Raw genomic sequence first — 26,148 nt, 5'->3', positions numbered from 1 at the left:
ATCATGAGATATTTTTAAGATTATTTTTATATAGAACAAAATTCATATTGAATGTAGAATAAATTAATTCTGTGTCTCAGCCATACAGATAACTTTACTTCAAAATAAATTTATTTTATATTTTATCATAATCCGAAAGCGCATTGAAACTAGAATAAATTTATTCTGTGTCACAGCTTCACCATACAGATAACTTTACTTCAAAATAAATTTATTTTATATATTATTATAATCCGAAATCGTATTGAATGTAGAATAAATTAATTCTGTGTCTCAGCCTCACGGTACAGATAACTTTACTTCAAAATAAATTTATTTTATATTTTATTATAATCCGAAATCGCATTGAAACAAGAATAAATTTATTCTGTGTCACAGCCTCACCATACAGATAACTTTACTTCAAAATAAATTTATTTTATATATTATTATAATCCGAAATCGCATTGAATGTAGAATAAATTTATTCTGTGTCTCAGCATCACCATACAGATAAATATTTTCATAATCATAAATGACATTGAATGAAGAATAAATTTATTCTGTGATTTTCTCGAACTAATAATAGATGTTATGGCTCTATATAATAAATTTATTTTATACATGATCATATACAGTAAGCACCATGCATTTAGAATAAATTTATTCCATGTTGCATCCTTTACAGAGAGTTGACTAAAAATGGACAGCTAAGTGTAGAATTCAGTATAAATTTATTTTGAAATGTAACAAATAAATACTAATATAACAGAATTGTCTTTGTTTTTCATGATTTTTTCTCAAATACATGGGTTATAGAATAAATTTATTACGTTCTGGTCCGAATTTGGCCTCTAATTGCACTTGTCAGAATTAAGAGTGAAAAAAGAGGAAAATTGGTTTTTTCCTTTTTTATTCTGCTCTCAGTTTAATGTCTGTGTTATTTTGGTCTTTTGTGGATAGTTGTCTCATTGGCAATCATACCACATCTTCTTTTTTATATTTGAACATTTTCCTGACACCATGATTTTGACGTTTTGATAACTTGATGTTTTGTATGCTATGATAGCCATTAATATAATACTTTAGATCTGGTTTGATAAATTTTTGAAACAGAAATATCCACTGAGTCAACAAATAAAAAAATATAATATACATGTTACACAGTGGTTAGAAGGGTTTTGAAAAAAAGAATAATAGGTTAAATAAGCATAAAAAGGGTAACAAATAAAGAAGAGAAACGAAAGGCTGTACAGATAAAATAAAGAGAAAATAACATAAGAATTTACAGAATATCGCATCCAGACCCTCATAATCGCAGTGGTTTAATTCGATAAAATGTCATTTATTGGTTTGATTAATCGATTCAAACAAGTAAAAAACATATATATAAGAAAACAAAAAATATTTTATTGTTTTTTTTTTGTTTTTTGTTTTTTGATTGTTTTGATAAATTTTAATTTAAATCGAAAACAAATAAGAATTAAATTTAAGAAACAACCGGCTACTTGATAACATAAAAAATATTCGGAAACACTCTATTTAAAGATCAATTGATTATTTAAAGGTTTATTATGTGTAGAATTATAAGTAGAACGACAAAGTATAACGATCTCTATCAAAATGTTCTAATCTTTGAACCGGATGGTACATGTATAAATATTAGGTGGTTTTGTTTACACACTACAATTAAAATGGTGTAATATGAAATGTAAGATACAGGTTTAAGTTGAATTCAATTGAGGTAAGGGATAAATTTTGTCTAAAGCAAACGAAAACTGATTAAAAGAATTCCTGAAAATATTTCTAAACGGAAAAATTCACTGACATAAAATGTTGAATGGTATAAATACACTTTATGTTTACGACAATAGGCGTGTCTATATACAGATATAGTATATCTTAAGTTATAAGATTAAATATTCTGTTGTATATATATACATGTATATGATACTATTTTTATAGAAACGTTTGATTGATTTTGAATAATAAACTAAATCAGATAAGAAGGTTAATTAAATGTGAATATATATGTTCCCAAATTTTGAAAAAAATATTCTGTTCACGATCTTTATCATACCTTCTTAGTGTTGATTTTATGGTTGCTCCATAAGCACACCTCCTGTTTTCTTTTATAAAGGAATAATGTCTATACGAAAAATTCCATCTTAATGAATGTTAATAATTGCCTACCACTAGCTAAAGGTTGCTACCTCTGGTAAGTGACTGCTAGTCCCCGAGGGTATCATGAACTCAGAATTCAATGTTGCGGCACTGTATTTAAAACAATTTACCTATCTGAATTCTCTAGATGTTCAATTTTGAAGTATTAAACACTGAAGTTCCATCTCCCTAATGCATTGTCTTTTGAGGTTATATGTCGGAGCGTTTCTTGTGAAAGTAAATACAAAAAAAAGTGCCGGATCCACAAGTTTTTTAAAGTGTTTTAATGTTCATTTGCAGATCGCAAATAAACACAATACAATATAATACACTTTGGGAAACCGAAAGGTAAAACCGGGAACAAAACGAGAAATAAAAAGGATATTCCTAGATGCCTGTTGGAGAAGACAGTGAATGAAATAAATAATGTGCCTTTTTTTAATATATAAAATTTTGTTAAATACGATTTTAAAAGGTCGTAAAAGTTTAGTACCTCTTGTGTTTCTGTACATCTAAAAAATTAGTTTGGTGTGAAATTAAAAGATTATCACAGAGACAAATTAAAAAATATTCAGAAAATCCGGATGAATAGTAACAGAGATAGTTTAATGAAATACAAAGACTGTGTGTACGGACAATTATATGATAGATATCTAACCCCGTGAATTTCGGTATAACTCCGTGAATTTCGGGTTACATTAAAGTATGTAGGTCTTTAATCGACACTATGGCTGCTTTAAACGCAAGACCGTTTACAGTATATACAAATTTATTCACAAGTGTACAGTTTGAAAGCTAGGGGAAGACTGACCAAGCAACAATTTACAAAACAAACAATAATTCATTAATCCCAAGTTACGGATTTTAAAAACATTATAAAAGGTTCTAATGAAATATATCTATCATTGTAAAATCTTAGTAATCATAAACGGATTATTGTCCTCCGGCTAAACTTAGCAAAATAACGATAATTGCTTCTTTCAAAGTTGAGTGCAAGTTTCGGGCAGCAGTCCTTTTGCGCCAATTACTGTTTTTCAGGGGTATCATTTGCGCCAAATTTTGTTTTCCAAATGTATCAATTGCGCCAATATTCGGAACTCATTTGCGCCAATTTACCTGTACATATATGTATGATAATAAATATTAATGATTAATATTCACTCTTAATTTTGGCTTTAAAAGTATCATATATTTGGAGATATTTCGTCATGAAGATGAGCGTCTGGAGAGAAATGACTTAAATACCCAAAGAGATTATATATTTACTATTTTACAACTTAATCCGATGGCTTTTCTCTCTGTACATGGACTGACTAATGCATTTATTTGAAAGAAAGAAGCATTATATTTAGGAATAAAGAAACATTTAAAACAAAGAATATTCAACTTAAAACTAAAATGAGAAAAATTCAACTTAAAACTAAAATGAGAAATATTCAACTGATAAAACTAAAATGAGAAATATTCAACTTAAAATTAAAATGAGAAATATTCAATTTAAAACTAAAATGAGAAATATTTAATTTAAAACAAGAGTTCATATGAATGTTCAATTCAAAATGAGAGTTCATATAAATATTCAATTTAAAACGAGAGTGCATATATAAATATTCAATTCGCAACGAGAGTCCATTTAATTATTTAATCGAAAACGAGAGTTCATATATATATAGCACTTTGCGAATTATTGTAAAAGTCCCTAGTCTCTTTTCTTCCGGTTATATATTCTAAACGAGAGTTCATATAAATATTCAATTCATAATGAGAGTTCATATATAGCACTTTGCGAATTATTGGAAAAGTTCCAAAAGTCTCTTTTATTCCAGTTAAATTTACGCTCATTTCTTTATTTCTACTGTCCATACAATGTTAAAAATATCAAAACACCAGGGTTTTCATACCCTGAGACCTAATATCCTAAGCAGTTTCAACGCTTCTTTTGTAATTCTGTGATTTCAATGGTCCTCTGGCCATTTTTTTTATTGGGTTTTCAGCTTTTTTATTTTATTCGGGCCTGATGTAGACGAAACGCAAGTCTAATATCTATGATAAACCCTTTTTTATCACTATCAGAAGCAGCATAATTAAAAGAGGGACTAAAGATACCAGAGGGACGGTCAAATTCATAGATCGAAACAAACTGACAATGCCATGGCTAAGAATGAAAAGACAAACAGACAAATAATAGTACACATGAAACAATATAGAAAACTAAAGACTAGAAGAAACAAGAACACCACCAAAATGCTCATAGTATAAGCTTGATAAAACGTAAAAAAACAAAAGCTATTGCGTATGTGATCTTTAATTACAGAGTTACAAAATATAATGTATTTCATACCCAGATATAGAGTTGTGTGTATTTACTTTCAGGACGTCCGGGTAGATTTCAATTAAAAAAAAGTAAAACATGGCTTTTGTATTAGGATATACAGGAGAGACAGGTAAAGCGCTAGTAAAGGAGTTGAGCAGGAGGTCACTGTTTAAAAAGACCGTTCTTATAGGAAGGAGAGAAGTTCAGCTGGACAAAGATTTGGGTCCGGAATTTGTAAGTAATACAAAGAGATTGATGGAATAGTGAATGGTCTGAAATTTATCAGTAAACTTAACTAAAATGCAAAACAATGGAACACCTAACAAGGATAATGTTATTAAAACAATGTGACTTTCATATAACAAGCTACTGTTTAATGTATAATGTCTAAGTTAGCAGTCTGACCCATGGACTGTAATATACAAGATCAAGAGCAGGCAAATCGGTTTTAATAACAGTTGCAGTGTAAATTTTTGCCACCCAAGATGTACATATCATCAATTCGAAAATATCTTCAGTGATTCTCGAAAATTACAAGAGAGGTGAAAAGTAAAAAAAAAAAAAAAAAACTATAAATTTCGCTTTCAATTTAATCATGTAGAAAGTAACCAGGCAGAAGCTAGCGAACAATAGCTAGCGAACAATAAGCCAGCGAACAATAAGGCGATATATCGAGAAACCAAAAAACAGAATAAGACAACAACGGCCGTTAAATAAAAAAATATTCAAAAAGGCAGAAAATCAGTTAAAATATAGCAATTTTAACTCAATTTTGAAATGGTTTTTATCCAATCTATTGATTTAACAAGTCGCATAACTTTTTAGGCTAATATTCAGTACCACAATAACTCTGCATCTATCAACGGATTATTTGTAGGTGTAGGGCCACCTATGCACCCTCTTCAATTTAGAACGTATGTAAAAGTAGTCCTACCCGTTAAAATATAGCACCTTTTATGTCATTGTTTAATCTAGAGCTCAAAATTTGAAAAAAATGTCAAAAAATTAGGGGGGTCGGCCTATTCCAGGGCTTCTAGAGAAAAATAATGAGGGGTGTCACGGGATATGACTATATAGGTCTTGTAGAGGAGAAACAGGCGCTTCTTTTGCACTAGGTATCGAAGGGCGCTATGTTCAAAAATCTGAAACTAGAGCTCAAAATTCGAAAAAAATGTCAAAAAAATGGGGGTAGGGTCGGCCTATTCCAGGAGTTCTAGAGAAAAATAATGGGGGTGTCACGGGATATGACTATATAGGTCTTGTAGAGGAGAAACAGGCACTTCTTTTGCGCTAGGTATCAAAGGGCGCTATGTTCAAAAATCTGAAACTAGAGCTCAAAATTTGAAAAAAAATGTCAAAAAATTAGGGGGGTCGGCCTATTCTAGGACTTCTAGAGAAAAATAATGAGGGGTTTTCAAAAATCTGAAACTAGAGCTCAAAATTTGAAAAAAATGTCAAAAAATTAGGGGGGTTGGCCTATTCTAGGACTTCTAGAGAAAAATAATGAGGGGTGTCACGGGGTATGACTATATAGGTCTTGTAGAGGAGAAACAGGCGCTTCTTTTGCACTAGGTATCGAAGGGCGCTATGTTCAAAAATCTGAAACTAGAGCTCAAAATTCGAAAAAAAATGTCAAAAAAATGGGGGTAGGGTCGGCCTATTCCAGGAGTTCTAGAGAAAAATAATGAGGGGTGTCACAGGGTATAACTATATAGGTATTGTAGAGGAGAAATAGGCACTTCTTTTGCGCTAGGTATCGAAGGGCGTTATGTTCAAAACTCTAAAACTAGAGCTCAAAATTCGAAAAAAATGTCAAAAAAATGGGGGTAGGGTCGGCCTATTCCAGGAGTTCTACAGAAAAATAATGGGGGGTGTCACGGGATATGACTATATAGATCTTGTAGAGGAGAAACAGGCGCTTCTTTTGCGCTAGGTATCAAAAGGCGCTATGTTCAAAAATCTGAAACTAGAGCTCAAAATTTGAAAAAAATGTCAAAAAATTAGGAGGGTCGGCCTATTCCAGGGCTTCTAGAGAAAAATAATGAGGGGTTTTCAAAAATCTGAAACTAGAGCTCAAAATTTGAAAAAAATGTCAAAAATTTAGAGGGGTCGGCTTATTCTAGGACTTCTAGAGAAAAAAAAATGAGGGCTGTCACGGGGTATGACTATATAGGTCTTGTAGAAGAGAAACAGGCGCTTCTTTTGCACTAGGTATCGAAGGGCGCTATGTTCAAAAATCTGAAACTAGAGCTCAAAATTCGAAAAAAATGTCAAAAAAATGGGGGTAGGGTCGGCCTATTCCAGGAGTTCTAGAGAAAAATAATGGGGGGTGTCACGGGATATGACTATATAGGTCTTGTAGAGGAGAAACAGGCGCTTCTTTTGCGCTAGGTATCAAAGGGCGCTATGTTCAAAAATCTGAAACTAGAGCTCAAAATTTGAAAAAAATGTCAAAAAATTAGGGGGGGTCCGCCTATTCCAGGGCTTCTAGAGAAAAATAATGAGGGGTTTTCAAAAATCTGAAACTGGAGCTCAAAATTTGAAAAAAATGTCAAAAAATTAGGGGGGTCGGCCTATTCTAGGACTTCTAGAGAAAAATAATGAGGGGTGTCACGGGGTATGACTATATAGGTCTTGTAGAGGAGAAACAAGCGCTTCTTTTGCACTAGGTATCGAAGGGCGCTATGTTCAAAAATCTGAAACTAGAGCTCAAAATTCGAAAAAAATGTCAAAAAAATGGGGGTAGGGTCGGCCTATTCCAGGAGTTCTAGAGAAAAATAATGGGGGGGGGGGGGGTGTCACGGGATATGACTATATAGGTCTTGTAGAGGAGACACAGACGCTTCTTTTGCGCTAGGTATTGAAGGGCGCTATGTTCAAAAATCTGAAACTAGAGTTCAAATTTGGAAAAAAATGTCAAAAAATTAGGGGGGTCGGCCTATTCTAGGACTTCTAGAGAAAAATAATGAGGGGTGTCACGGGGTATGACTATATAGGTCTTGTAGAGGAGAAACAGGCGCTTCTTTTGCACTAGGTATCGAAGAGCGCTATTTTCAAAAATCTGAAACTAGAGCTCAAAATTCGAAAAAAATGTCAAAAAATGGGGGTAGGGTCGGCCTATTCCAGGAGTTCTAGAGAAAAATAATGGGGGGTGTCACGGGAAATGACTATATAGGTCTTGTAGAGGCGAAACAGGCGCTTCTTTTGCGCTAGATATCAAAGGGCGCTATGTTTTAAAAAATCGGAAACTAGACCTCAAAATTTGAAAAAATGTCGAAAAATTAGAGGGTCAGCCAGCAGCGGCATAACAAAAAAATAACTCATCATAAATACCAGACGCGCTTTTCGTCTGCAAAAGACTCATTAGTGACGCTCGAATCAAAATAATGGTTGAAAGGCCAAAATAAAGGACGAAGTTGAAGATCATTGAGAACCAAACATTCCTAGCAGTTTTGCCAAATACAGGTAAGACAGTTTATTCCTGGTGTAGAAAAACCTTAGTTTTTTCAAAAATTCAAAGCGGTGTTAATTTATAAGATTATATTAATGATAAGCCAAGTCAACACAAGTGCCAACTACTGGGATGGTGATACCCTCGGGGAAATAATTTTCTACCGGCAGAGGCATCGACTCAGTGGTTGCATTTTAAGCTTTAACTCATCATAGATACCATACCAGTATTTTAATTTTATATTTACGCCAGACGCGCGTTTCGTCTACAATATATCAGTGAATGTCCTGTGAAGGGAAAACAGGCGCATCGTTTGCGTAAGACTTCAAAAGGTGCTATGTTCAATTTTGTCGAAAGGAACTAAAACAATTTAATGAAAAACTCAACTGTCAGACAAGAACGCGAAAACCAAAAAAATAAACATATCAGAGTCAGTAAAAACTAATTTTCAAATCTTGTCATATAAAGTCATAATTTCCCCACCCGAATAACATGATAAAAGAGTTTGTAAAATCTGTTATGTAAATACTGATAAAAAGAATGCTGATTACTGACTGATTTTCTTTTTCAAGGGTATGTCGAAAAGAAAACGACGAAGATGAAAGAACTTTAGTGCGAATGACAGCTGGTATATAACCAAATTGGAATTGATATTAAAAAAACACTCTTTATTTTTTTCTGATATAATTTGTTAAAATAGAACTAGTTAAACACTATTTAAATATCACCTGAGTTTGATCAATAATTATCGACTCGATAAGTTCTTATCTGCACATGCAGCTACTGTACCCGTACACAGCAAAACATGTGTTTTTATCCTCATTGTTTTCAACACTTTAAATAACCAAGTTTATAAAGTTATGTGATTGACACCTTGAAATAGGTCCTCCACAACTCTTAACCGCAGCAAGATGGCAGATTATATCAGCATGAGAGAGGCAGGAATGTCGCTGTGACAACTGTACGTATTGTCGGTCATCACTTTTCCACTATTAGTCGTTTAGAGAATAAAAATCAGGCAATAAACGATATAAAAGACTATCCGAGATCAAAAAGACCCCCTATGCCACCTGCTAGGGAAAATCAAGCATGATGAAGCTTAGTCAGAAAGAAACCCATTGCATACAATACAATCCTAAAAAGAGAGAGGTGGGCATACAGGAGCCTTTTAACAATAATTGTTCGAGATTGAATCATCCCTTCTGGTTTTTGTGCGATAAGACCATTTCAGGGACGTTTGCTTACGAACAGACACACAGTTATCTGTATCCAATGTAGTGCAGAGCTCGCCAAAATTGGAAATACGCATCGTGGAGGAAGATCCATTGTTCAAATAGAATTCTGTTTATCTTCCTTGGTCCAATCATAGCCCTGATTTGAACCATATCAAGGATGTATGGGACACTATTGGGCGTAATTTGCACAAAAGGACACCCCAGTCCAAACACGTGATGAAATAAACAATGCCCTTCATCAGAAATGGTTGCTGCTACCTAAGCAACAAATTAGTCGATTTATGGCAGAAATCATAAGACGTTAAGTGGCGGTTGACCGTTTAAATGGAGACTGCGCACAAAATACTATTTCTTTGGCGTATAAAGATTAACCATGATGTGAACAATCATCTTAAGATTAATTTTGAAATGTCTGACATTGTAAAGTTTTAAAATGCAGTTTTTTGTACAAAAAAACACCTCATTTTGTTTTTAGAATTGTGGTTAGATAAATAATTTTTTTTTCAAACATTTTTTGTCCGTTAAAATGCCTTCATAACTATGTTTCAATATCATTTTACAAATATTTTATCATATTCCATCCAAAATAAAAGGCTGATTATTCAAGTTTTAAAAAATCAATATTTTGCAATACTTTTTTCCATGTGTATATATAAAAAAAGAAACATTACTTTGCTTTTTAAGTAAAATATATTTAATATATTAGTTTGTAATATTTTCACGATTAAAACTAATGACCTGAATAATCTATTCATGATCATTTAGTATTTTTTTTTAAATTCGAAGATAACTTTACGCTATTTTCCGATTTCAAACAAATACGCATTTTTCAACCATTTACCTTTATAGAGATGGAACTGAGTTGTCCTTTTGATCATTAAATGTTTCGAGCACTATTCAATGTCTCTAGACTGACTTTGAAAGACGCTAAAGACTCGTCTTAGAGATACTGGTACAACATTTTAACGTCCCCGAGGTTGCAACTCACGTGAAACGAAGTTATGTGAAGATTGGCAAATCCGCATTATTCATCTTCGTAATCGATTTGGAGAAACTCATGGAAGAAACAAAAATAGGCTTTATGCGCAAACAGTTTGTAACCGACTTTATCTAGGCAGCCTAAGAGCTCGTCGTTCGTTGAAGTGACCTATCCTTACGCAGAATCGAAGGATGTTGCGAGTTAAATGGAGAGGGTACAGATTCGATGACATAGACTTACATGGAGACTAATCCTTTTTACCGCTGAATCCAAATTCAACTTGACATTTATCGATGGCAGAGACATGGTCTGCCGCAGGTGCAAGGCATGCTTTTTGATGCGTGCGTACAGGAAACAAATTGGCTTTAGGGTGGCGAATTAATGGTATGGGATGGATAACCTACCAGGAACGCCCCGATCTGACAATAAGTGAAGAAAACCTAAATGCAAAAAGGTATAGGAACGAAATTCTGGCTCCACTAGTTCTCCCGTCTCTCCGAAGGCATCGTTAAACTACATTTTTAACAGAAAAAACCCGTTGTAAACACATTTGAATGAGTTTTGGAGAATAATCGCATTCGACTGTTGCCGTGGCCAGTATTGTCTTTAGATTATCGCCAATGGGACATCTTTGGGACGAACTTGGACGACTCACCAAAAAGAGCCCAAATCCATCGGAAACGGTCATCCAACTTGAATAACACTTTCAGGGAAAATAACAACAGAAAGGGTCATTGATAAAAAGGGACGATCAAGTGTAGTTTCTTTAGATACTGGAACATGAATGACCACAATATCACCATCCTGAAAGCTCTGAGGGCCATTTCGGATGCTGTAATGAAATGTTGGTTCATTCAAAAGCACGTATGAAACGGATATAAAATGGATGCAAATAGAATATGATGCAGCAATAAAAGAAAGCGAGAAAAAATAATGAACAAGCTGGACAAGTATGACCACAAATTCAAACATGCAGAACCATTGATTTGTTATCTTCACGAAAATAAAACGACAGCTGAGATCCAGGTGATGAATGTTTGGTAAGCAAATAAGAAGAACAAGAAAGAGAAATTGAATAGATTCACGGGGTGAGATGTGTTGAGACAAACTAGAGTAGATATCGAAACCTTAAAAATTGAGGGTAATACGTTGCATCATACTCATACCTCTCGTAAATACCACACACATGGCGTTTACTATGTGCCGCACTCAATGTAATGTCACGTCACTTTGACATCTTTCTATGATTAATACATCTCTCACATAGTTAAGAAGTCCTTTATTTCTATTTGAAGAAAGGAAAAGTAATACAAAGCTTAAAGCCATTTGTTCCGGAAATGAACGAGCACTTACAAGACTTTAGAAGAATTTTGGATACATCAGTGGATAGTTTCGATATAAAAATTGAGAAATTTTAGATTCAAACTCACAAAAAAATGATATTTATATAGGTCATCATGATAAAATTACAGAAGATTCCTCGTATAAAAAGGTGGTGGAAGAGATTTAGCAAACAAATCAGTAAATGTTCGTTAAGATTAAGAAATCCGTCAAATTAGATTTTTTGTATTCAATCCTCACAATCATCTATTTATAACTTACCCGTCAATACTATCGTTTTTTTAAGGTAGCCATGTTACTGCCTCTAATACACCAATACATATCATAATTTCACCTACAGACAATGTGTACCCGCAACTCACTCCTCTCAATAGCACCGGCACGCCAATTAAATTGATGCACGTCGACATCTCTTGTTTAATAGAATGCAGCATATATTCATAGTAGTTACTCTGATTTATCAGAGAATACCGCTGAATCATTGGTTACAAGTAATAACCTTTACATTCTCATAACCTTTACAGTCTTGGAGAATCATCAAGAATATAGACCTTCTAGAGATGTTAGTTTAAGCATAGTTATTTTGGAAACAAGTTATTATGAGTTAAATTAATCATACCCCTTTCTACTTTTATTGTGCGAGTACTGCCTTGTAGCGCCATTAGCCTGCTCTTTTTTGGAAGCTAACAAGTTGTCTTTTACGTGCAAGTGGTATGGCTCTCTTTTAACACGTGATCAGTCGCGTATCTTTCCGACAGACTATCGTTGTTCCAGAAGATAATACTCGCAAATGGTGTGAAGGAAGAGCCGAAAATTTGGTCCCTGAAATTGTCTCCCAGAAACGGAGATGGAACCACGAACATTTGTGTTTGAAAATAGAGGTTGTGACTCCATGTCTTATTGTTTGAACCAAGAAATAAATGACTGGGAATACCTTTCCATTCCTCCAAGAGATCATTTACATCACCCCAAGTATACGATTATAGATGCGATACGCGGTATTCAGAAGTTCGGGAACCCTGTTTTTCCTCATTGATTAAATTCTGGAATTGGTAATCACGAGGAACTGACCCTGCTGTATAGTTAGTTTGTCTGCATACAAGTTACACTTCACCTTATTATCTTTCATATTTCTTATAAGTTGCGGCCACATGTCCTAAGTCGATCTCTGTTTGGTGGTGCTTTTGTTGGTTAATGAGATCATCTAAAGTACCAATCACGCAAGTGCGAATATATTTGGCCTTAAAGTATTTGTTCATCTTCCCCATCATGGTATGATCTCAGTGGTCGAGAAAAACTCGAGTTTCCTCAAATCTTACGGAATCGATAGAGTAGACATCAAAGCAGTGTTTTATACATAGTACTTTGATCTCTTTGTTGTTGAATTCGGTAATCTTTTCCATCCATAGTTTATGAAAATGCTTGACTTGAATATGGTATGAAAAGCAACCTGGATCATCACAACTTCTTGGTCTTGGGCGGCATTTAGTCTTATTAGCAAGTAAAACATAAATGATGCGAAGAATAAACGTGAATTCTTTATTCTGTTGAAACAGAACTGTAATCCAAGTTTCACTCAAACGAACAACGATCAAGCATCGTTTCTCGAATTTACGTCGAAATATTTTATCCGTTTAACAATCTTTTCTATAGAGATACCTAGACCGATTTGTACTTTTGTGAAGATAAGGTTTGTTAAACGGCTGACTAGATGAAGTCGGTTATATAGTGCATAGTTAACAACCCATGTTCTTTAACTCACATAGTTGCGAGTCGTTGTATTCTTATGTTGAGCATCGACTGCTTATTTGCAATAGGCGAGTGACTTATTTCAAAAAGACGCTTAGTTAACAACCCTAATGGACCCATCTTACGCACGGCTGGATTATATTATACACATGGAAAAAAGTATTGCAACACCTTGATTTTTTAAAACTTGAAAAATCAGCCTCTTTTTTTGGATGAAATATAATAAAATATGTGTATGATATTACTGAAACATAGTTTATGATAACATTGGCAACCACAATTTTAATAACAAAATGTAGTGTTTTTTGTACAAAAAATGCATTTTTCAACTTTTACTGTAGTCGAACTTTACAATGTCAGGTATTTCAAAATTAATCTTAAGATGATTGTTCGCAGCATGGTTAATCTTTATACGCCAAAGAATTAGTACTTTGTGCGCAGCCTCCAATCAAACGAATTACCGCATCTAAACGTCTTTTGATTCATAAATCGGCTAATATGTTGTTAAGGTAGCAGCAACCATTTCTGATGAAGGGCATTGTTTATTTCATGATGTGTTTGAACTGGTGTGTCCTTTTGTGCACTTTCCGCCCAATGGTGTCCCAAATATGCTCGATATGGTTCAAATCCGGGCTACGATCTGGCCAAGGAAGATGAACCGAATTCCATTTGAACATTGGATCTTCCTCCACGATGCTAATTTCCAATTTTGGCGAGCTCTGCACTACATTGGATACGGATACGGATAACTGTGTGTCTGTTCGTAAGCAAACGTCCCTGAAATGGTCTTATCGCACAATAACCAGTAGAGATGATTCAATCTCGAACAATTATTGTTAAAAGGCTCCTGTATGCCCACCTCTCTCTTTTTAGGATTGTATTGTATGCAATGGGTTTCTTTCTGACTAAGTTTCATCATGCTTGATTTTCCTTAGCAGGTGGCATAGGGGGTCTTTCTGATCTCGGATAGTCTTTTATATCGTGTATTGCCTAATTTTTATTCTCTAAACGACTTATAGTGGAAAAGTGATGACCGACAATACGTGCAATTGTCACAGCGACATTCCTGCCTCTCTCATGCTGATAATCTGCCATCTTGCTGCTGTTATGAGTTGTGGAGGACCTATTTCAAGGTGTCAATCACAAAACTTTATAAACTTGGTTATTTAAAGTGTTGAAAACAATGAGGATGAAACACATGTTTTGCTGTGTACGTGTACAGTAGCTGCATGTGCAGATAAGAACTTATCGAGTCGATAGTTATTGATCAAACTCAGGTGATATTTAAATAGTGTTTAACTAGTTCTATTTTGACAAATTATATCAGAAAAAAATAAAGAGTGTTTTTTTAATTTCAATTCCAATTTGGTTATATACCAGCTGGTATTCGCACTAAAGTTCTTTTATCTTCGTCGTTTTCTTTTCGACATACCCTTGAAAAAGAAAATCAGCCAGTAATCAGCATTCTTTTTATCAGTATTTACATAACAGATTTTACAAACTCTTTTATCATGTTATTCGGATGTGGAAATTATGACTTTATATGACAAGAAATTGAAAATTAGTCTTTGCTGACTATGATATGTTTTTTTTTTTTTGGTTTTCGCGTTCTTGTCTGACAGTTGAGTCTTTTATAAATTTTTTTTTTTATTTCCTTTCGACCAAATTGAACATAGCACCCTTTGAAGTCTCACGCAAGCGATGCGCCTGTTTTCCCTTCACAGGACATTCACTGATATATTGTAGACGAAATGCGCGTCTGGCGTACATATAAAATTTAAATACTGGTATCTATGATGAGTTAAAACTTAAAATGCAACCACTGAGTCGATGCCACTGCGGTAGAAATTTATTTCCCCGAAGGTATCACCAGCCCAGTAGTCAGCACTTGTGTTGACTTGGCTTATCATTGATATAATCTTATAAATTAACACCGCTTTGAATTTTTGAAAAAAACTAAGGTTTTTCTACACCAGGAATAGACTGCCTTACCTGTATTTGGCAAAACTGCTAGGAATGTTATGTTCTCAATGTTCTTCAACTTCGTCCTTTATTTTGACCTTTCAACCATTATTTTGATTCGAGCGTCACTAATGAGTCTTTGTAGATGAAACGCGCGTCTGGTATTTATGATGAATTTTATTGTGTTATGCCGCTGCTGGCTGACCCCCCTAATTTTTTGACATTTTTTTCAAATTTTGAGGTCTAGTTTCAGATTTTTTAACATAGTGACCTTCGATACCTAGCGCAAAAGAAGCGCCTGTTTCTACTTTACAAGACCTATATAGTCATACCCCGTGACACCCCTCATTATTCTTCTCTAGAAGTCCTGGAATAGGCCGACCCCCCGAATTTTTTTACATTTTTTTCAAATTTTGAGCTATAGTTTCAGATTTTTGAACATAGCGTCCTTCGATACCTAGCGCAAAAGAAGCACCTGTTTCTCCTCTACAAGACCTATATAGCTATACCCATGACACTGCTCATTATTTTTCTCTAGAAGCCCTGGAATAGACCGCTCCCCCTCAATTTTTGACATTTTTTTCAAATTTTGAGCTCTAGTTTCAGATTTTTGGAACATAGCGCCCTTTGATACCTAGTGCAAAAGAAGCGCCTGTTTCTCTTCTACAAGACCTATATAGTCATATCCCGTGACACCCCCGTTATTTTTCTCTAGAACTTCTGGAATAGGCCGACCCTACCCCCATTTTTTTGACATTTTTTTCGAATTTTGAGCTCTAGGTTCAGATTTTTGAACATAGCGCCCTTTGATACCTAGTGCAAAAGAAGTGCCTGTTTCTCCTCTACAAGACCTATATAGTCATACCCTGTGACACCCCTTATTATTTTTTCTCTAGAACTCCTGGAATAGGCCGACCCTACCCCCATTTTTTGGACATTTTTTTCGAATTTTGAGCTCTAGTTTCAGATTTTTAAACATAGCGCCCTTCGATACCTTGTGCAAAAGAAGCGCCTGTTTCTCCTCTACAAGACCTATATAGTCATACCCTGTGACACCCCTCATTATTTTTCTCTAGAACTCCTGGAATAGGCCGACACTACCCCGATTTTTTTTACATTTTTTTCGAATTTTGAGCTCTAGTTTCAGATTTATGAACATAGCGCCCTTCGATACCTAGTGCAAAAGAAGCGCCTGTTTCTCCTCTACAAGACCTATATAGTCATACCTCGTGACACCCCTCATTATTTTTCTCTAGAAGTCCTAGAATAGACCGACCCCCCTAATTTTTTGACATCTTTTTCAAATTTTGAGCTCTAGTTTCAGATTTTTGAACATAGCGCCATTCGATACCTAGCGCAAAAGAAGCGCCTGTTTCTCCTCCAGAAGACCAATATAGTCATTCCCCGTGACACCCCTCATTATTTTTCTCTAGAAGCCCTGGAATAGGCCGACCCTCCTAATTTTTTGACATTTTTTTCAAATTTTGAGCTCTAGTTTCAGATTTTTGAACATAGCGCCCTTTGATACCTAGCGCAAAAGAAGCGCCAGTTTCTCATCTACAAGACCTATACAGTCATATCCCGTGACACCCCTCATTATTTTTCTCTAGAAGTCCTAGAATAGGCCGACCCCCCTAATTCATTGACATTTTTTTCAAATTTTGAGCTCTAGTTTCAGATTTTTGAACATAGCGCCCTTCGATACCTAGTGCAAAAGAAGTGCCTGTTTCTCCTCGACAAGACCTATATAGTCATACCCTGTGACACCCCTCATTATATTTCTCTAGAAGCCCTGGAATAGACCGACCCTTCTTATTTTTTGACATTTTTTTCAAATTTTGAGCTCTAGTTTCAGATTTTTGAACATAGCGCCCTTCGATACCTAGTGCAAAAGAAGCGCCTGTTTCTCCTCTACAAGACCTATGTAGTCATACCCCTCATTATTTTTCTCTAGAACTCCTGGAATAGGCCGACCCTACCCCCATTTTTTTGACATTTTTTTCGAATTTTGAGTTCTAGTTTCAGATTTTTGAACATAGCGCCCTTCGATACCTAGTGCAAAAGAAGTGCCTGTTTCTCTTCTACAAGACCTATATAGTCATACCCCGTGACACCCCTCATTATTTTTCTCTAGAAGTCCTAGAATAGGCCGACCCCCCAAATTTTTTGACATTTTTTTCAAATTTTGAGCTCTAGTTTCAGATTTTTGAACATAGCGTCCTTTGATACCTAGCGCAAAAGAAGTGCCTGTTTCTCCTCTACAAGACCTATATAGTCATACCCTGTGACACCCCTCATTATTTTTCTCTTGAAGCCCTGGAATAGACCGATCCTCCTAATTTTTTGACATTTTTTTCAAATTTTGAGCTCTAGTTTCAGATTTTTGAACATAGCGCCCTTCGATACCTAGTGCAAAAGAAGTGCCTGTTTCTCCTCTACAAGACCTATATAGTCATACCCTGTGACACCCCTCATTATTTTTCTCTAGAACTCCTGGAATAGGCCGACCCTACCCCGATTTTTTTTACATTTTTTTCGAATTTTGAGCTCTAGTTTCAGATTTTTGAACATAGCGCCCTTCGATACCTAGTGCAAAAGAAGTGCCTGTTTCTCCTCTACAAGACCTATATAGTCATACCCCGTGACACCCCTCATTGTTTTTCTCTAGAAGTCCTAGAATAGGCCGACCCCCCTAATTTTTTGACATTTTTTTCAAATTTTGAGCTCTAGTTTCAGATTTTTGAACATAGCGCCCTTCGATACCTAGTGCAAAAGATGCGCCTGTTTCTCCTCTACAAGACCTATATAGTCATACCCCGTGACACCCCTCATTATTTTTCTCTAGAAGTCCTAGAATAGGCCGACCCCCCTAATTTTTTGACATTTTTTTAAAATTTTGAGCTCTAGTTTCAGATTTTTTAACAAAGCGCCCTTCGATACCTAGCGCAAAAGAAGCGCCTGTTTCTCCTCTACAAGACCTATATAGTCATACCCTGTGACACCCCTCATTATTTTTCTCTAGTACTCCTGGAATAGGCCGACCCTGCCCCCATTTTTTTGACATTTTTTTCGAATTTTGAGCTCTAGTTTGAGATTTTTGAACATAGCGCCCTTCGATACCTAGTGCAAAAGAAGCACCTGTTTCTCCTCTACAAGACCTATATAGTCCTACCCTGTGACACCCCTCATTATTTTTCTCTAGAAGTCCTAGAATAGGCCGACCCCCCTAATTTTTTGACATTTTTTTCAAATTTTGAGCTCTAGTTTCAGATTTTTGAACATAGCGCACTTTGATACCTAGTGCAAAAGAAGCGCCTGTTTCTCCTCTACAAGACCTATATAGTCATATTCCGTGACATCCCCCGTTATTTTTCTCTAGAACTCCTGGAATAGGCCGACCCTACCCCGATTTTTTTGACATTTTTTTCGAATTTTGAGCTCTAGTTTCAGATTTTTGAACATAGCGCCCTTCGATACCTAGTGCAAAAGAAGTGCCTGTTTCTCCTCTACAAGACCTATATAGTCATACCCCGTGACACCCCTCATTATTTTTCTCTAGAAGTCCTAGAATAGGCCGACCCCCCTAATTTTTTGACATTTTTTTCAAATTTTGAGCTCTAGTTTCAGATTTTTGAACATAGCGCCCTTCGATACCTAGTGCAAAAGATGCGCCTGTTTCTCCTCTACAAGACCTATATAGTCATACCCTGTGACACCCCTCATTATTTTTCTCTAGAAGTCCTAGAATAGGCCGACCCCCCTAATTTTTTGACATTTTTTTTAAATTTTGAGCTCTAGTTTCAGATTTTTGAACAAAGCGCCCTTTGATACCTAGCGCAAAAGAAGCGCCTGTTTCTCCTCTACAAGACCTATATAGTCATACCCTGTGACACCCCTCATTATTTTTCTCTAGTACTCCTGGAATAGGCCGACCCTGCCCCCATTTTTTTGACATTTTTTTCGAATTTTGAGCTCTAGTTTGAGATTTTTGAACATAGCGCCCTTCGATACCTAGTGCAAAAGAAGCGCCTGTTTCTCCTCTACAAGACCTATATAGTCCTACCCTGTGACACCCCTCATTATTTTTCTCTAGAAGTCCTAGAATAGGCCGACCCCCCTAATTTTTTGACATTTTTTTCAAATTTTGAGCTCTAGTTTCAGATTTTTGAACATAGCGCACTTTGATACCTAGTGCAAAAGAAGCGCCTGTTTCTCCTCTACAAGACCTATATAGTCATATTCCGTGACATCCCCCGTTATTTTTCTCTAGAACTCCTGGTATAGGCCGACCCTACCCCCATTTTTTTTACATCTTTTTCGAATTTTGAGCTCTAGTTTCAGATTTTTGAACATAGCGCCCTTCGATACCTAGTGCAATAGAAGTGCCTGTTTCTCCTCTACAAGACCTATATAGTCATACCCTGTGACACTCCTCATTATTTTTCTCTAGAACTCCTGGAATAGGCCGACCCTACCCCCATTTTTTTGACATTTTTTTCGAATTTTGAGCTCTAGTTTCAGATTTTTGAACATAGCGCGCTTCGATACCTAGTGCAAAAGAAGCGCCTGTTTCTCCTCTACAAGACCTATATAGTCATACCCCGTGACACCCCTCATTATTTTTCTCTAAAAGTCCTAGAATAGACCGACCCCCTATTTTTTTGACATTTTTTTCGAATTTTGAGCTCTAGTTTCAGATTTTTGATCATAGCGCCCTTCGATACCTAGCGCAAAAGAAGCGCCTGTTTCTCCTCTACAAGACCTATATAGTCATACCCCGTGACACCCCTCATTATTTTTCTCTAGAATTCCTAGAATAGACCGACCCCCCTAATTTTTTGACATTTTTTTCGAATTTTAAGCTCTAGTTTCAGATTTTTGAACATAGCGCCCTTCGATACCTAGCGCAAAAGAAGCGCCTGTTTCTTCTCTACAAGACCTCGATAGTCATTCCCCGTGACACCCCTCATTATTTTTCTCTAGAAGCCCTGGAATAGGCCGACCCCCCTAATTTTTTGACATTTTTTTCAAATTTTGAGCTCTAGTTTCAGATTTTTGAACATAGCGCCCTTCGATACCTAGTGCAAGAGAAGCGCCTGTTTCTCCTCTACAAGACCTATATAGTCATACCCCGTGACACCCCTCATTATTTTTCTCTAGAAGTCATAGAATAGGCCGACCCCCCTAATTTTTTGACATTTTTTTCAAATTTTGAGCTCTAGTTTCAGATTTTTGAACATACCGCCCTTCGATTCCTAGCGTAAAAGAAGTGCCTGTTTCTCCTCTACAAGACCTATATAGTCATACCCCGTGACACCCCTCATTATTTTTCTCTAGAAGTCCTAGAATAGACCGACCCCCTAATTTTTTGACATTTTTTTCGAATTTTGAGCTCTAGTTTCAGATTTTTGAACATACCGCCCTTCGATACCTAGCGCAAAAGAAGTGCCTGTTTCTTCTCTACAAGACCTATATAGTCATTCCCCGTGACACCCCTCATTATTTTTCTCTAGAAGCCCTGGAATAGGCCGACCCCCCTAATTTTTTGACATTTTTTTCAAATTTTGAGCTCTAGTTTCAGATTTATGAACATAGCGCCCTTCGATACCTAGTGCAAAAGAAGCGCCTGTTTCTCCTCTACAAGACCTATATAGTCATATTCCGTGACACCCCTCATTATTTTTCTCTAGAAGTCCTAAAATAGGCCGACCCCCTAATTTTTGGCATTTTTTTCAAATTTTGAGCTCTAGTTTCAGATTTTTGAACATAGCGCCCTTCGATACCTAGCGCAAAAGAAGCGCCTGTTTCTCCTCTACAAGACCTATATAGTCATTCCCCGTGACACCCCTCATTATTTTTCTCTAGAAGCCCTGGAATAGGCGGACCCCCCTAATTTTTTGACATTTTTTTCAAATTTTGAGCTCTAGTTTCAGATTTTTGAACATAGCGCCCTTTGATACCTAGTGCAAAAGAAGCGCCTGTTTCTCCTCTACAAGACCTATATAGTCATATCCCGTGACACCCCCTGTTATTTTTCTCTAGAACTCCTGGAATAGGCCGATCCTACCACCATTTTTTTGACATTTTTTTCGAATTTTGAGCTCTAGTTTCAGATTTTTGAACATAGCGCCCTTCGATACCTAGTGCAAAAGAAGCGCCTGTTTCTCCTTTACAAGACCTATATAGTCATACACTGTGACACTCCTCATTATTTTTCTCTAGAACTCCTGGAATAGGCCGACCCTACCCCAATTTTTTTGACATTTTTTTCGAATTTTGAGCTCTAGTTTCAGATTTTTGAACATAGCGCCCTTCGATACCTAATGCAAAAGAAGCGCCTGTTTCTCCTCTACAAGACCTATATAGTCATTTGCCGTGACACCCCTCATTATTTTTCTCTAGAAGCCCTGGAATAGGCCGACCCTCCTAATTTTTTGACATTTTTTTCAAATTTTGAGCTCTAGTTCAGATTTTTGAACATAGCGCCCTTCGATACCTAGCGCAAAAGAAGCGCCTGTTTCTCCTCTACAAGACCTATATAGTCATTTCCCGTGACACCCCTCATTATTTTTCTCTAGAAGCCCTGGAATAGGCCGACCCTCCTAATTTTTTGACATTTTTTTCAAATTTTGAGCTCTAGATTAAACAATGACATAAAATGTGCTATATTTTACAGGGTAGGACTACTTTTACATACGTTCTAAATTGAAGTTGGTGAATTGGTGGCCCTACACCTACAAATAATCCGTTGATAGATGAAGAGTTATTGTGGTACTGAATATTAGCCTAAAAAGTTATGCGACTTGTTAAATCAATGGATTGGATAAAAACCATTTCAAAATTGTGTTAAAATTGCTATATTTTAACTGATTTTCTGCCTTTTTGAATATTTTTTTATTTAACGGCCGTTGTTGTCTTATTCTGTTTTTTGGTTTCTCGATATATCGCCTTATTGTTCGCTGGCTTATTGTTCGCTAGCTAATGTTCGCTAGCTTCTGCCTGGTTAGAAAGTAGGAATTGCAGATAGAGTTGTCCGTCTCATTATTAAGTATGAATATTAAGTTTGTGTTTTAGTACAAATAAAACAAATACAGAGAGTGACATAATTTTTTTATGTCATCTGGTAAAACCCACGCATCTTAAACTCCATATTTGCAAACTTTATAATGTCTTACAAGAGTTTATTATTTTATTGAGTAGTAAATCTAATGAGTAAATGTTATGATATTTACGTGTAACAATCTTTTCTTACTGTGTGAATACAATCTTTCAAGCTACTCTTACACTAATACCCTAAATATGTACCAATACTCCTCCTACGCAGACCAATCTCCCATGCAAAATATAACTACATGTAAAACAAATGTCGACGTACGGGAATCTCAAGTGTAAAACAAATATCTGTGTTTTTCTAGGAACAAAGAGTTGTCGATTTTGACCGTTTGAACGACCACAAAGATACGTTTGAAGGTCTAGATACAGGATTTTGTTGTATTGGAACAACCAGAGGAAAGGCAGGAAAAGTAAGAATAATCTTTTGTTCGTTTATTTATTTTCAAGAGTTTTTATTTTCGTGTTCGTGCTGATTTTAAAAATCGCCGTCACATTCTACGTTCTTACTTGTATAGCTCAATCAAATTTTTTAAATAAAAAAATCACAGGTGGTTGAGGCAAGGAAACAAGCACTTTTTATTAATGTTCATGTTTCATGAAAGAGTTATACACACATATGAGTTGAAATACATACAATAAGTAAAATTTTAAAGTATTCAAATATAAAAATACAGCTGCGGTAGATGAGGTAAGTTATATAGTTCCCAAAAGTTTGGAAATGCCAAAATTATACGTTTGGGAACATTAAAAAGTGTTTGAGAAATACTAAAAAAAATTGTATGAAATAACCTGTGCTCTTTTTTCGTCACAGATGGTTGAGGCAAGGAACCAAGCACTTTTTATTAATTTTCATGCTTCGTAAAAAAGCTATATACACCAATATAAGTTGAAATATATACAATTAGTAAAAAAAATTGCCAAAATATAAAACGTTGAGAAAATTTTTGAGATACTAACAAAATTTCTGACTAAAATGTACTGTACCCTTTTTAATTGTATGTTTATTTATTCATTCATTCGCTTGCTTTCAACAGGATGGATTTATAAAAGTTGACCATGATTACGTAGTCAATTCAGCAGAGGTAGCAAAATCTGTAGGATGCAAACATTTCTTATTGGTGACTGCTTATGGAGCTAATAAGGACAGCTCATTTCTGTATCCTAAAACAAAGGTAAACATTTCTATATCCTAAAACAAAGGTAAACATTTCTATATCCTAAAACAAAGGTAAACATTTCTATATCCTAAAACAAAGGTAAACATTTCTGTATCCTAAAACAAAGGTAAACATTTCTATGAAAGACAGATAGGAACATGCTGTTGTCATTTTATCACTTTCAAGTTGACATTTTTCAGCTAAAAGTTGACATTGTTCAACTTCAAGTTTAAGTTTTGCTCTTCCGAGTTGGGCTACAGGGGCGGATCCAGCCATTTTAAAAAGGGGGTCCAACCAAGGATAAAGGGGGGTTCCAGCTATATGTCTCCATTTAAATGCATTGATCCCCCCCAAAAAAAAGGGGGGTTCCAGGGGTCCCTGCATCTTCCAACAGGCTGTTTTGGGAAGTATTCTCATCTTTAGTCCGATTGTTGTCTCTTTGGCAAATTCCCCGTTACCATTCCCTATGTTATGGAACTAAGAAATGTCAACGCTACGTGTTTAGGGTCGTACTTTGACCTATGATACATGTATGATTGTTTACTTTTGCAAATTGTGACTTTGATTGACAGTTGTCTCATTGACACTCATGTCACATCTTCTTATGACTATTGGAAGTGAATAATGTCAGGCGGAACTGGGAAATGTCAAATTTGAAGTAATATTTATCAAAACGGAAATGACACATTTTAAAGATACTACGTCCTTACGATCTTTTTTTTTTCGCTTTTTATTTTATGATGTGAAAATTTGTGTTTCTCTTTTATCGAGAAATACGTCTAGTAACTCTGTACCTGGTTTTGTAAAAAAAAAAAACTGTATTTGGACTTGTCAACTGTGTATCAGAACCAGCTAGTTGTTTTATAACTTACCTTTATAAATATTAGGACGGAGCTATCATGTTTAAACAGAAATGATAATCCACGCATAAAAAAAACTGGCTTGTGCACAAGAACGATAGAATTAAATTCAAAACAGTGTGGCTGTGGCCATTGATTGACACATTAAATTCCTCCTTTGACTGGGACAATTTACGTGAACGTTTGTCTGTAACGACCACTGTTCACGACGTACCTGTCTACGATAAACATTTAAACTGTGGGGTCACCAAGGTTTCTTAACGCCTTTAATTATAAAATAATTCGAAAAATTAATCAGAAATAACCTTTATGTTTTGATTTATATAATTGATATAAATCAAAACATCGTGTTATTTCTGATTATATTAGGGTGTTGAGAACCTTTGGTGACCCCATAGTTTAAGTGTCTTTAAAAAGTACACAGTGAGCAATGGACGTTACATACAAACGTTCACCTAAATTGTCACAGTCAATGGATGAATTTAATGTGTCAATCAATGGCCACAGCCACACTGTTTTGAATTTCATTCTATATATTGTATTTATAAAAATGGAGATTTTTTCTTCAGGGAAAAGTAGAAGAAGAATTAAAAGCCTTGGATTTTGACAGATTATCAATTTTTAGACCAGGGTATGTACTATATAATTATTTTTATCTTCCAATATTTTCGGCCATCGGGAAACCAATGACAAATCATTATTTATATAAAAGCTCTTCGAAAAATTAACACGTTATTTCTCGAAGAGAAAAGGTTCTGTTTAAAGGACAAAAATATGATAGAAAAAAATATTGCAAACATGTAGATATACATGTAGGAAGATATGGTATGAGTGCCAATGAGACAACTCTCCATATAAGTAACAATTTATAAAAGTAAACCATTAGATATGTTTATTGTATTATATATTGAATAAAAGAAGATATGGTACACGTAGATAAAACAACAACCAAACAACTAAAATAACAAACAAAAAAAAAAAACAACGACACCTATAGGACAACATACATTCTTCAACAACAAACTACACAGTCTGGTGCGTACATAATTTGTCAAACTGTAAATTGACCAGATTCTATAAAATATATCAAAAAAGCTAAGGAACCAATTAATTCATATCATGTAGGTAATATTGCTATGCGAACATTTCTTTCTGTACCAATCTAACTGAATTTCCTGCTGACTGTAAATGTATTGTATTATATTTTGAAGAAACATACATAAGTAAGATAAATATTTTTTCACCGAGAAAGTTTTAGAAAACAAAAAATAAAACCAAATCGATTCATTTGGGTGGAGTGACACATTTAAAAATTAAGGGAATATTTTGGAAATTTCCATACATTATTTTATAGTGCCCCTTAATTTTTTAAACAATGTATTTATTCCAGAATGCTGTTATGTGACAGACAAGAGAGTAGACTAGGTGAATCAGTCTTACGATTCTGTTTTAAAGCTATGCCAAATTTTGTGGTAAAGGCGACGGCTATTAGTACTGACAATTTAGCTAAAGCTATGGTGAACAGAGTTTCTGAACAGTCATCTGAGAAAATTGAAATTATTGAAAATAAACAGCTATACGATTTTTTATGAAAACCTGCAGCTAAAATGCCTTTTATTGCTGTTCAAAAGACTATTTTCATACTACCAACATTTGACATCGGAGTATATATAGAATTTGTCAACAGGTAACCTAATTTGTGGTTGGATATTCTGGTACTCGGTCAAATAAGAGCATCCGATAGAAATTAAACCAAGCTTAGTACTATTGGTGCTAAAGTCTTTTTACTATGTCTTTTATATTAAAATGTTAATGTTTGCTATTTTAATAAAACACGACAACTTA

The 26,148-nt window shown here is 35.2% G+C and overlaps 1 protein-coding gene across 2 annotated transcripts; it reads left to right on the top strand.

Moving 5' to 3' along the window:
- The first annotated feature begins 1,629 nt into the window (after nt 1–1,629).
- On the top strand, nt 1,630–26,148 carry LOC143083448 (protein HTATIP2-like). Of its 2 annotated transcripts, none has more exons than XM_076259705.1 (6): nt 1,630–1,723; nt 4,516–4,690; nt 22,589–22,696; nt 23,321–23,458; nt 24,873–24,934; nt 25,694–26,148. In XM_076259705.1, exons 2-6 carry the CDS (start codon nt 4,553–4,555, stop codon nt 25,893–25,895), a joined length of 648 nt encoding a protein of 215 aa, XP_076115820.1. In that variant the 5' UTR covers nt 1,630–1,723; nt 4,516–4,552; the 3' UTR covers nt 25,896–26,148. The 2 variants fall into 2 exon arrangements, with proteins under 2 accessions (XP_076115820.1, XP_076115821.1); XM_076259706.1 differs by having other exon boundaries at nt 1,667–1,690.

This window comes from Mytilus galloprovincialis, chromosome 7, assembly GCF_965363235.1.
Source record: "Mytilus galloprovincialis chromosome 7, xbMytGall1.hap1.1, whole genome shotgun sequence".
Classification (NCBI taxonomy): domain Eukaryota; kingdom Metazoa; phylum Mollusca; class Bivalvia; order Mytilida; family Mytilidae; genus Mytilus; species Mytilus galloprovincialis.
Note: the sequence above shows the minus strand (reverse complement) of the source record. Positions and strands in the feature narration are given on the sequence as shown.